Source organism: Budorcas taxicolor, chromosome 24 (assembly GCF_023091745.1).
Source record: "Budorcas taxicolor isolate Tak-1 chromosome 24, Takin1.1, whole genome shotgun sequence".
Taxonomy (NCBI): Eukaryota; Metazoa; Chordata; class Mammalia; order Artiodactyla; family Bovidae; genus Budorcas; species Budorcas taxicolor.
The window spans coordinates 33,315,987-33,329,018 of record NC_068933.1 but is presented as its reverse complement, the minus strand read 5'-3'; the positions used below and the strand labels follow the sequence as shown (position 1 = coordinate 33,329,018).

Sequence of the window (13,032 nt, the reverse complement as noted above, 5' to 3'; positions counted from 1 at the left end):
TAGAAACTGCCTGTTTTCAGTTGTTTCCTGTCTTTAAATAAAATTTTATCAGCTCCCCAGACTTCCTGGCACCATGTCCTTCTTCTACTTGCCTTAGGCTCCTTATCAGCAGTTGTAATACCCCCAACCTGATGGTTCTGGAATGTGTGTATGTGTGTTTTAAAAGCACACATTTTTCTTCAGAAGAAAGAGATCCTAAAACCCCTTGCCATCACTGGCACATCCTCAATACAAACCAGGTAATGTAGCTTTGGCTTTGTTAGATAATTTATCTTTAAAGCAAGGCTCTTAATTGATTATCTCAGGTGTGACTGTCAGGATCAAAGTTTGACTTTTCCGACGAACCAGGAGGGAAAGTGAATCATTGGCCTTAACAGCTTCAATCACATCGGTTGTCGTGGTGACAGGCAGTCCGTTTATGCTGACAATTACATCGTGGTCTTTCAACCCAGAGCTGGGAGGGGAGAAAAAAGGACCATGAAACTGTAAGAGTTTGACTTAATCCCCATCTAGAATTTAATGTCTGTCTCTCAAGGCACTACTATTGTGCTTACATTAAGCATGCAAACCAGGGAACCAGAAATAGCCTCCATTCTTCCAAATATGCCACTTCCCTGGTGGTTCAGATGGTAAGGAGTCTGCCTGCAATGCAGGAGACCTAGGTTCGATCCCTGGGTTGGGAAAATCCCAAGGAAATGGCAACCCACTCCAGTAATTCTTGCCTGGAAAATCCATTTTTGGAAGAGCCAGTCCATAGCGTTGCAAGAGTCAGACACAACTGAGCGGCTTCACTTTCACTTTTCACTTCCAAATATGGGGGCTCTTCTAATATATGCTGCAGAATCACCGGAGGACAACAACCCTATTCACCTTTCTAGAATTCATATTCCACCAGAATCATATGTATGAAATTTGCACCTCCCATATGTTAGATTTGGTTTGGAATAGTAAGTTGAGCTTTTCTTGTCTGTTAATCCCTGACCTCACTTAACCTGAAACATACCCTCAACCTTACCAATAAACGTGAAAAGCCCAAGCAATACATATTTTTCCAGACAATTACACTCTGATCAGTGGGGTGTTGACAGCCCACTTACCTACCCCACCTTCACTTATAATTTATGGACCTGGAGGGTATGCTGAGCTGTACTACAGAAGCAGTTTCCAGAAAGTCAAAAACCAGTCACGAAGCTCCAAGCTCTAAATATTTAAGGCTTCTTTTCCTCAAAGTTGTGATTATATTCAGCCTCCAACATATTCGTTTCACATAGAATATATGTTCTAGAAACAAAACTAGTTCCAGATACAAAACAGTACAGTAAATATATAGCCATGTGGACGATCTATCTTAAAGTCAAAAACAGGCTGGAAGTCAAATGACCACAGGAGATACCATGTGAGGGAAATGGGGGGTGATGGCGTTGGTGGGATTTCCTGGCAGTCCAGTGGTTAGGACTCTGTGCTTTCACTGCCAGGGGGGCAGGTTATTAGACCCCTGGTCAGGGAACTGAGATCTCACAAGCCGCCAGGTACAGCCAAAAAAAAAAAAAAGAGTGAGGAATAGGAAGCTGAGAAGCCCAGGGAAGAAATGATAATGTGGGAGGATTATCAGGGTATGTGGAGTTTATTAAAAAAAGAAGAAAAGAGAAACCAAATGTAAAGGACGTGCCTATGAAGAGAAGTTCAAGGGTAGAGCTAAAAGCAGAGAAAACCTTGAGAACAAGGACAGTTGCCGGGCGGGGCGGGGCAGGGGGGTGCGTAGGAGGAGGGGTTGGTGCCTGGTGTGGTGCACAAAGAAAGAAGTTAATTCACAATAGTTCTGTAAGTAGAAAAAGAAAAGAAATCTGTAAAGTATTACTGGATGCAAACTATGCGTCAAGTATGGGGAAGTGGGGCTCAGACAAATAAGAGACTTTCCCCCATGACTGTCAGCTTGTAAGAAGCGAAAGCAGGATTTCATCCTGGATGTTTCAGACTTGAAAACCCATCTTCTTGCCAGTCACTCTGCCTCTCAGAAACAATAACAGCAGCCGCAAGAGTAGGATAATACAGGGGCCAAGCTAGGTCCCACATCCCTGCCTTCTGACTGACACATCACGTAACTTCCAAGGTAATTAACCTCTGCACCCCATTTGCTGCCTCTGTAAAATAACACCTATATCCCCAAATTACTGGGGGCTTGAAACAAGTACATGAAGTGAAGTCGCTCAGTCGTGTCCGACTCTTTGCGACCCCGTGGACTGTAGCCCACCAGGTTCCTCCGTCCATGGGGTTCTCCAGGCAAGAATACTGGAGTGGGTTGCCATTTCCTTCTCCAGGGGATCTTCCCAACCCAGGAATCGAACCCACGTCTCCCACATTGCAGGCAGACGCTTTAACCTCTGAGCCACCAGGGTAGACCCTTTAAATGATTCCTGACACAGTAAGTGGTTGATAAATGCCAGCTGTTATTACCAGAACTGTGATCACTATTATAAGTGGGTGACACCAGGAAGATTTCCAGTTTATCAGAGACTTCAAGCCAGCAGCAATTCCCACCGTGTAATGTGCACCTGAACCCCCTGAAGATCTTATTTAAAAAGCAGATTCTGATTCTTTCTAAACTTTTATTTTATATTGGAGTATGTTGTGTTAGTTTTGGTGTACAGCAAAGTGATTCAGTTACGCCTATGCATGTATCTATTATTTTCCAAATTCTTTTCCAGTGGCACTCCTGTCACTCTGAAAAGCTCTAGCTGATGCCATTGTTGCTGGTCTACAGACCAAATTTTGAGGAGCAAGGACTGAAGAGCTGAAAGAAATAGCTTCGGCCTTGAACCAGAAGTTAAAAATAAGTGGGGGCAGGGACCCAGAAAGTCTAGAAATGCCAATGGCAAGTCAAATATAGTAACTGGAAGCCTAATGCTTAGCTGTTCTGAACAGTTAGTACCCTATAGATTCTTGCCCTATGAAAAGAGTTAACATAATCTAAGCAGACTGTTGAGCTCTTAGAAAAACGAAAACGGTGAGGGAAGGGTATGCAAGAAGCATAAGAGAGAGATCAGGAGAATAACTGTCGGCCGAGTCATCTTTTCTCTCTGTAGTTACTGGAAATCTCTCAAAATGTCTCTAGCCTTTGATTTGTTCACTTTATGTACTTGTTTAGTGCTGGGCTGGCCTCTGATAGTGTCAGAGAATTCTTTAGTGTCATCCAGGATTTTAAAGTACCTAAAATATGTTCCTAAACTCCTAACCCTCCAGATTCTTCTAATTCTTACTAAGTAAGGTATTAAGCAAAAGAGTAGATTTGGAAATTCTAGCAAAATTAATTTAAATTTATGTGAACTGGTAGCCACATTAAAAAAAAAAAGTTTTTCTCTAATTTTTAAACAGATGAAACTAACATATAATATAAAAATGTACTTTGATGTCTTAACTGTATATCTAAAATATCATTTTAACATGTCATATTTTAATAATTATTATACATATTTTACACTCTTTGAAATCTTCTAGAAACAGCATATACCTGAAGATAATTTCTTCCACAGTGCAGTTATTAAAATAAAATGCAATCTTCCCAGAACAACAACAACAAAAAAAGATATGCTTCATGGGAAAACATTTTACATTGCTTCTGTTCTGTTTTGTTTTAATTTAATTATCAATTAAAATTAAGTAAAATGCAAAATGGGGTTTCCCAGGTGGCTAGAGGTAAAGAACCTACCCTCCAATGCAGGAGACCTTAAGAGAAGCAGGTGTGATCCCTGGCTTGGGAAGATCTCCTGGAGAAGGAAATGGCAACCTACTCCAGTATTCTTGCCTGGAGAATCCCATGGACAGAGGGGCCTGGTGGACTGCCGTCCATAGGGTCATAAAGAGCCTGAGAGGACTGAAGCAACTTAGCACGCAAGCATGCACAAAACGTAAAATACAGTCGGTCAGTCACACCCCTCAGCTGTTCAGTGGCCTCTAGGGGTGGAGCCCACAGTACGGGACAGGACCCTGGATCCCACACACATTTACCACGGGACACGTCTAGTGAGAACGGAGGAGCCTGGGCCAGGGCCTGCACTGCTCTTACCTCTCAGCAGCTGTTCCTTGAATCACCTCATGTACAAAAACCCCAGAAGCCACATCAGGGAATTCTGGATCTTGCCTTTTCATTTCTTGAAGCAGGCTAGGAAGAGTGACAAGAGATTCCCCAGGAGGTTAGGAAGCACAGTGAACTAGCCCTGGCCCGCCCCTAGCTCTCAGTGGGGACTCTTTGCTCGGCCCAAGGCTCGCACCAAGGGGACAAGGACGCCATCTAGCTGGTCACAGGGCCACAGTCATTCTTCCCCGATTCTCGGTGCCAAAGCCTAGAACCACTGGACGTTATAAAGTATGGCCGTAGTGTGACTTCCCTGACAGTCCAGTGGTTAAGACTCTGAATTTCCACTGCAAGGGGAGCAGGTGCAATCCCTGGTCGGGGAATGAAGATCCCATGTGCCACGTGGTGCAGCCAAAAGAAAAAATAAGTAAATTAAAAAAATACAGCCACAAGCGAAAGAGTCCCATGGAAAATACAGCGCGTTGGTGCCGGCAGACGCGGTCACTGACTCTGTAACAAGTGGTAGGTGATTCATCCGCTGCTGACCACATCCTCTACCTTCTCCGTTCAGACTCTCTATCTGTAACTTTTTCTTCTAAAATACAACCCAGACATAGTCAAAGCCCGTGCTTACTTCATTGTGAGGGGTAGCATGCGCAGACCCAGATATTTCTTCTGTGAGAGAGCCTTTCCTGGAAAGGAAAATTATAATGTGTTACTGACAACAAGACCTCTCTCCTTTTGGCAGAGCTTAAAAGACCCGGAGTCACAGAATATTCCTTCCAATTATAAGTGCCCTCTCAGGCTGTAGGCCAAGACAAACGTGCTTCAGAGAACCTTCGTCATTAGCGCAGGCTCACCGCCCCACCTCCAGCCCCAGGCTTTCCTTTCCACATCAATTCAATCCGAGTATTTCTGGGCACACCTCGTGCCAGGCCTTGTGCCTGGCGCCCGGTATTGCTGCCTGGCCCCACTGTGATCTGAGTCGCGTCTAACATGAAACACAACTCTGTTTTCTGCAGAACTTGAAGGAGTGTCTCCACCACAGGTAAGGTCTTTGAGGGCTCCTGAAAACTACTGGAGGGGAAGAAAAAGGTGAAAAGTGAAAGTGTTAGTTGCTCAGTTCAGTCATTCAGTCGTGTCCGACTCTGCAACCTCATGAATCACAGCACGCCAGGCCTCCCTGTCCATCACCAACTCCCGGAGTTCACTCAAACTCATGTCCATCGAGTCAGTGATGCCATCCAACCATCTCATCCTCTGTTGTCCCCTTCTCCTCCTGCCCCCAATCCCTCCCAGCATCAGGGTCTTTTCCAATGAGTCAACTCTTTGCATGAGTTGGCGAAAGTACTGGAGTTTCAGCTTCAGCATCAGTCCTTCCAATGAACACCCAGGACTGAGCTCCTTTAGGATGGACTGGTTGGATCTCCTTGCAGTCCAAGGGACTCTCAAGAGTCTCTCCAACACCACAGTTCAAAAGCATCAATTCTTTAGCACTCAGCCTTCTCCACAGTCCAACTCTCACATCCATACATGACCACTGGAAAAACCATAGCCTTGACTAGACAGAACTTTGTTGGCAAGGTAACGTCTCTGCTTTTAAATATGCTATCTAGGTTGGTCATAACTTTCCTTCCAAGGAGTAAGCGTCTTTTAATTTCCTGGCTCCAATCACCATCTGCAGTGATTTTGGAGCCCCAAAAAATAAAGTCTGACACTGTTTCCACTCTTTCCCCATCTATTTGCCATGAAGTGATGGGACCAGATGCCATGATCTTAGTTTTCTGAATGTTGCACTTTGGACTGCAAGGAGATCCAACCAGTCCATCCTAAAGGAGATCAGTCCTGGGCGTTCTTTGGAAGGAATGAAGCTAAAGCGGAAAACTCCAGTACTTTGGCCTCCTCATGCGAAGAGTTGACTCGGTGGAAAAGACTGATGCTGAGAGGGATTGGGGGCAGGAGGAGAATGGGACGACAGAGGATGAGATGGCTGGATGGCATCACTGACTTGATGGACATGAGTTTGAGTGAACTCCGGAAGTTGGTGATGGACAGGGAGGCCTGGCGTGCTGTAATTCATGGGGTCGCAAACAGTCGGACACGACTAAGCGACTGAACGGAACTGAAGCCAACTTTTTCACTCTCCTCTTTCACTTTCATCAAGAGGCTTTTTAGTTCCTCTTCACTTTCTGCCATAAGGGTGTCATTTGCATATCTGAGGTTTATTGATATTTCTCCCGGCAATCTTGAGTCCAGCTTGCGCTTCTTCCAGCCCAGCATTTCTCATGATGTACTCTGCATAGAAGTTAAATAAGCAGGGTGACAATATACAGCCTTGATGTACTCCTTTTCCTATTTGGAACCAGTCTGTTGTTCCATGTCCAGTTCTAACTGTTGCTTCCTGACCTGCATACAGGTTTCTCAAGAGCCTTAGTTGCTCAGTCACATCCAATTCTTGGTGACCCTATGGACTGTAGCCCGCCAGACTCCTCTGTCCATGGAATTCTCCAGGTAAGAATACTGGAGTGTGTTGCTATTTCGTCCTCCAGGGGAATCTTCCCTGACCCAGGGATCAAAGCTGGGTTTCTTGCATTGCAGGCATATTCTTTACTATCTGAGTCACCAGGAAGCCTGGAGGGAAAGAAAAGTCCAAACCAACTCCCCTTACCTTTCAGCCGGCGCTCATGAAATTCGGCCAAGAACTGCCGAATGCGATCCGAGGGAATTGCAAAGGAGATTCCTGCAGTTACCTTCAGTGTGTTTATGCCAATCACATCACCATCCTGCCAAAGGAGGGGACATCACTCAGCTGCCCAGCTGTGCAGACTGAACAGGCAAAGGAAGGAGAGAAGCTTAGGGTGGAGCAGCACGTGGCATCTTAGGGGACCAGCACTGTGTGGGTTACAGAGGAGACCTACTCCATAAGATTCCTGCTGAGGAGTTTGGGGTTTTAATCCTGAGCTCACTTTTTTTTTTCTTGCTCAAATTAGGTTGATTTTTCAGAGTGAACCACAGTTTATATTTCAACACAGATATGAGGATAAGGAATATATGCCTTTCCGTTCCTTAAATGAGACTAAAAATAAACATGGAAAAGGCAAAAAGCTGTTGACTTTCAGTCACACTTCAATGAAACTATTCAGAAGATTCGCCAAATTGACCTTAGGAACATAAGGTCAATTTATGTCCCCTAAACATAATTTATGAAGTGGGAAATACTTTTTCTTAATTTCATCATCCCTTAGCTTTTGTTAGGTAATGGGCAGGAGGAAAAAAAAGAGAGACTTCCCATCACACTGAAATACAGATTATAATTCAATAGGTCTGGAGTGTGACTTTGAAATTCTGCATCTCATCTTCACTCTAGTAAATTCATTGTCTACTGGAGAAAAAGCAGGCCCCAAACCACGTACAACGTTATAAGTAAAAAGTGTTCAGTGATTTCACACCCCCAACTCATCCTCCTACAAGCAAGTGTAGCATGTAAAGAGGAACCAAAAATGACCCACTCAAAGGGACTCAGAGGCCACGGTCACAGGCTGTGTTTCAGACAGCACTGCCGTCTCAGGTCGTCAAATGTATTTGAGCAACTAGAAACCCTGGCGTTGCCACCAGGGATGTTGATTAAAACTTAAGAATTAAATACATGACAGAGCAATGGACTGCTGTTGATGCCTTTATCATCTCTATGCAGGTCAATACTAAATTAGCATTGTGGGGTGAGAGTTAGCTCTTCACATGCAGAAGCAGGAGGTCGTCAAGGATATACATTTCACAGTACAGTGGTCATTTGACATAACTGGGTTTAGTACCCAGGACTTTTGTTAAGTACCCAACGAAAGCAGAGAACACGTGGAAGAGATGTAAGTAGGTGTGAAGGAAACTCTGGCACCCTCAACTGGATGAGCTCACACACCAGGATGGCAAACCCATCGTAGATCTGAAATTTTCCTAACTCTTTACTTACAGTGCAATAATAGAAAAGCACCAGACCACACATCGCTACACGGGAGCAACATGGCCATCTGCACCATGAAATGTCAAGTCTCTGAAAGCTAGGAAGAGGTGTGAGGCAACAAAAAAAGTGGCTACTTACCAAGTTCACTAGAGGCCCCCCAGAATTCCCGTGCTGAAGACAGAATTGGAAAAAGCCATCAGTACTTTTTCCCTGGTCATGTCTACACAATCCCTAAAGAGGTTTATCAAAAGCAGCCTGCTCTAGTGAGCCCCTGTTCCCCCAGGGAAGGCAAAGGCAGGCCACATCATCATCAATTCCGAAACCAGTGCAGGTAAAGAACAATAGGAAGAGGGGACTTCCCTGGTGGTCCAGAGGCTAAGACTCTGCGCTACCAAGGCAGGAGGCCCGAGTTCCATCCCTGGTCAGGGAACTAGATTCCACATGCCCCAACTAGATCCCAAGTGCCACAACTAAAACTCAGACAGATAAATAAATAAACAATATTTTTAAAATTTAAAGAAAAGAACAACAGCCCGAGGAAGGACCACCACTTCCTATGGCAGCGGTGACCTCTGTGACAGACCCTAAGAGACCATCCAGTATCGTGGATGCCAGTCATCACATCACACAGGCTGACCTCTATCAGCATGGCACTCCATCCCTCCCACAAGGGTAGACCTGATCTCTGGACATCCCTGAAAGGCCGAAGGGAAACAAAGGTACCCTGAAGCGTTCTTCTCACTGCATTGCCAGTGAGATCTTACTGGCCACTGCATCTTACAGGCTGAGGACAGCCACCCCCGTGACTCACATTAATTATGGCGTCTGTCTGGATGTAATCCATGTCTGAATCCTTCAGCCCAAGCTCTTTGCCCCCTCGCTGGGTGGTGCTGACAATTCCTGCCGTCACCGTGTTCTGCAGTGAAAACGGGCTCCCCAAGGCCACCACAAACTCGCCAGCTCGCAGGTCAGATGACTTTCCCAGCAGCAATACAGGGAGGTCAGTCTGTATGTGGGTGAGGAGGGATGAGGTGGATAAATCAAGAATGGACTCAATCAGCATTTGTGTATAACACATATATGACACGGCCACTACCATTTTAGCACCCGGAATCTAAGAATCGACCACACACCTCGGTTCTACAACTGCCTGAGGCTTCTTCCTTATACTCCGACTACACCAGACTCTCACTTGTTAAGATGATCAGACCATCCCTAAAATCTAAAATCACTGCTTGTAGAAATGATGATAAGTAAACAAAGTGAAGTTAATTGATGAAACAGAAACCAACGTTAGCAGTTTACTCAGCCCCACTCCAGCTCACGAGTTTGCAAAGTTAATAAGCCATGAACAGAAAGGAGGTCACCCAAAGCAGTCTTTCTCTAACTGTGCACATGAACCTCTTGGGAATCATGCTAAGAGGTGGGTTCTCACAGACGTAGCGAGTGGACACGTGGACATAGGGCGGGAAGGAGAGGGTGGAACAAATCAGGAAAGTAGCTCTGACACATACACGCCGCCACGTATGAAACAGAGCTAGTGGGAAGCTGCAGCATAGCTCGTGCTCTGTGATGACCTAGAGGGGTGAGACGGTGGGGGGAGAGGCAGGGAGGCTCCTGATGGAGGGGATGTACGTACACAAGTAGCTGATTGACTTTGCTGCACAGCGGAAACTAACACAACATTGTAAAGCAATCATCCTCCAGTGAAAAAATAAAGAGAAAAAAAATAAAAGAGAGCCTAGTACCATCGCATTATAGAGGAGAATAAAATAAAACAAGAAAAGGCAGATTCTGATTCAGTCGATCTGAGTTTTCTAAACACTTTCTCAGATGATGTCAGTGCTGCCGGGGTGTGGACCACTTTGCATAGCAAGGAACTCAAAGCACATCTTAGCAGCTTGGAAGCCATTACAGTTATGTCTGGTGTTCTAAGACAGCAGAGAAATAAGTTTCCCAGAAGCAGTCTCTGTTGGAGAAGGAACTGAAGGAGAAAAAAAGACAGCTGTGTAGTTAATAGAAATTGCTAGGGACGGACAGACAGGCACGGAAGAAAATTTAAAAAAGATGGAGTGACAAACAGAAAGAAAGAGAACAGGGGTGGGAGACGAAGGAAACATAGCAAGAAGAAAAGATGTGTGATCGGGTGGGGAAGAAAAGACCAGCACGTTGATGAAAGTCCCCAAATACGCAGACTCACATTTGGCTCAATCTTAATCAGAGCAAGATCCAGTTTATGGTCAATGTCCTTGACGGTGGCTTCATACTGGACCCCACTCTGCAGCTCCACCTGGATCCGCTGCTGGTTAGTGAGGACATGGGCGTTGGTAACAATGAGCCCATCCTCAGACACTATGAACCCAGAGGCACTGGACGCAGGAACATCCTCACTGCCGAGAGGTGACCTGTCTCAGCAAGACAACAGCATAAGCCAAGGGCAGGCAAATCAGGGCATCCGCTGTAGTCTGGAAGCACAAGAAACCTGGCGTTTGTCAAACATTCTCTCATCCTAGCTTCCTCAGACATTTTAATTCTCTCTGTTTCCATTCTCTCCACATTAACTGGACTGTGTGTTCAGTGCCCTGGCCATCCCTTAGGAACAGGACTGAGAGCTGATTCATTCTCCTTTACCAGGAATGCCCCCGTCTTGCTGCTCAAAGTAGCTGTCCTCTGCTTCAAAGAGGACTAACCTAATTGTGGAGAAGGAAATGACAACCCACTCCAGTATTCTCGCCTGAGAAATCCCACAGACAGAGGAGCCTGGAGGGTTACTGTCCATGGGGTCGCAAAAGAGTCAGACATGACTCAGTGACTAAACCTAATCCTGGGGTCAGAAGTGGACCTAGTGCCACTTTATCCAGCACCCAAGCAGGGAGGGAGTCAGAGAAGTCTGGTCCCCGCCTAGTTTCCACTACGAACTGGCCTACGAACTGACATATGACAAGTTTCTCTTGCCCTCTGGGTCTGGGATTCTTTTCATGCAGAAGATGCCCAGACAAGATCACCATCGAGATGCCTCCTGGCTCTTGCATTTGACCTCGAATTTGTCTGAGGCAGAGGAATAGCTCAGGTTTGCAAGTCGGAATCCTTATGACTAGGGCTTTTTGGCGAAATGACCAACAGACCATACAAAGTCTTTGAGCTCCTTGATTTTTCTCAGGGCGGTTTTTAAGACTAAGTGATGCTGGGAAAACTAACTGAAGTTGGAAGGGCCGATGCGGTGGGAGTGGGGCGGAGGGAGCGGATGGAGCAGAGAGGCTCTCAGAAACTTAGCCCAGGGGTCTAGCTTCCTCCTCAGACCCCTTTTACCTGCGGAACAGCTGTAAATGAACCACGGAAGGGGCCACCTTCTCCACCACCGAGGCGATGAAGTTGAACTTGCTCCTGGGCCAGCCTGCACTTCCGGTCCCTGCGAAGAGATGCTTTATTCTTGGGGCAGGGGTTGGAGGAGTAGAACCCTGGCTGCCTGCTCACAGGAGTATCACCTCTCAGATCTCTCGTCCTCTCTCCCGTCTTTCCCTCCCTTTCCTCTCTACCGTGTCCCTCTGTGTATTCACTGGGGTCCCCACGAGGGTACACCTTGAGGAGACCAGACCTGTCATCCTGACTGGGAAATTACTTAAAAGGGAAAACGGTGGTCAACAGCTATGGGGAGGAAATTGGGGAGCAGCCACGTGGGAGCTGGGAACCAGACACCAAACCAGGAGCGTGCGTGCTCAGTCGTGTCGGACTCTGCGACCCCATGGACGGTAGCCCACCAGGCCTCCTCTGTCCATGGGATTCTGCAGACAAGAACACTGGAGTGGGTTGCCATGCCCTCCTCCAGGGGATCTTTCCCACCCAGGGATCAAACCCTCATCTCTTGCGTCTCCTGCATTGGCAGGAGGATTCTTTACCCCTGAGCCGCCACACTTCAGGAGGGAAGCACTGACTCCCTTTGGCAAGGCAGCCGGGAGGAGCCGGCGGCAAACCCCACGATGGGAACTCGCTGCTTAAAGAAGCAAGAAGGGGGCGCCGAGAGCGCGCGCCCGCAGCTCACCTGGGTCCCCACAGCCCCCCTTCTGCACTGGCACTGCGGGGAGCGCGCCACGGAGGCGCGCGGCGCGGTTCTCGGCTCGGAGCGCGCACAGGCTAGGGTAGGTCCGCCCGTCGCTGCCGCACACTGTCGCCCCCGCCGCCGGGCAGCCGCAGGTGCCCAACGGGCGGCCGCCGAGGAGCTGGGGAGCGCGCGGCGCGCGGCACTGCAGTCCCGGGGCGCACGGCCGGCCCAGCGGCCCGCCGCAGGCCTCGCCCTCGGCCGCGGCGCAGACCCGGCAGCACCCGCAGCGGTCGAGCACCGGCGCGGTCCCCGCCGAGCACCGGGGCCGCGGGGGGCAGCGCGTGGGTTCGCAGACCGCTGGGCAGGGCGGCACGGGCCAGGCCCGCCCGGCCTGGACCCCGCGCCCACTTGGCGCGGGCAGCAGCAGCCACAGCAGAACGAACGGTCCGAGCCCGGCAGGCTGCCGCAGGGGTCTGGTCATCCTGCTCGCCTCCCACCTTCCCTCTGGACCCACTCAGACGAGCAGCAGTCTCCGGACTGGGGTGTTGCCTTCGCCAGCCCCAGACTTTAAGGGGCAGAGCCTGGCAGCCCTCTCCACACACTCCCCAGTAACCCCCGCTTCAACCCATCCCGACCAGTCCCAGGAGATGGAGACATGTCCTCGGCCCTTCCCCGACACCGCCCCCCACCTCCCCGCACCCCTGCACCCCGCCAGGGACCCACCTCATGAAACCAGTTAACACCCAGAACGGGGGGCAGACTGACAAGACACATTACCCACCCACGGACAGACGGTCAGTGTTAGGAAAACATGTACCATATTTCAGTATTTCACGTGGTTTTATTACAAAACAAGCAACAAAACAGTTTTAGAAAATTATTTTTGCTACATACCAATTAAGAGATCACATAAAATGAGAAGCATAAGAGTTTCCATGCACTCAGCTCAGCCTGCAAGTCAGT

The 13,032-nt window shown here is 48.0% G+C and overlaps 1 protein-coding gene across 1 annotated transcript; it reads right to left on the bottom strand.

Annotated features, from left to right (window-relative positions):
• Positions 1-288: 288 nt before the first annotated feature.
• On the bottom strand, positions 289-12,550 carry HTRA4 (HtrA serine peptidase 4). The gene is made up of 9 exons (XM_052661474.1): positions 12,070-12,550; positions 11,340-11,439; positions 10,231-10,435; positions 8,842-9,036; positions 8,169-8,201; positions 6,741-6,855; positions 4,707-4,764; positions 4,064-4,159; positions 289-454 (listed from the first exon to the last, which is right to left on the bottom strand). The coding sequence occupies exons 1-9, from the start codon at positions 12,548-12,550 to the stop codon at positions 289-291; spliced, it is 1,449 nt and encodes a 482-aa protein (XP_052517434.1).
• Between the last annotated feature and the right edge of the window lie 482 nt (positions 12,551-13,032).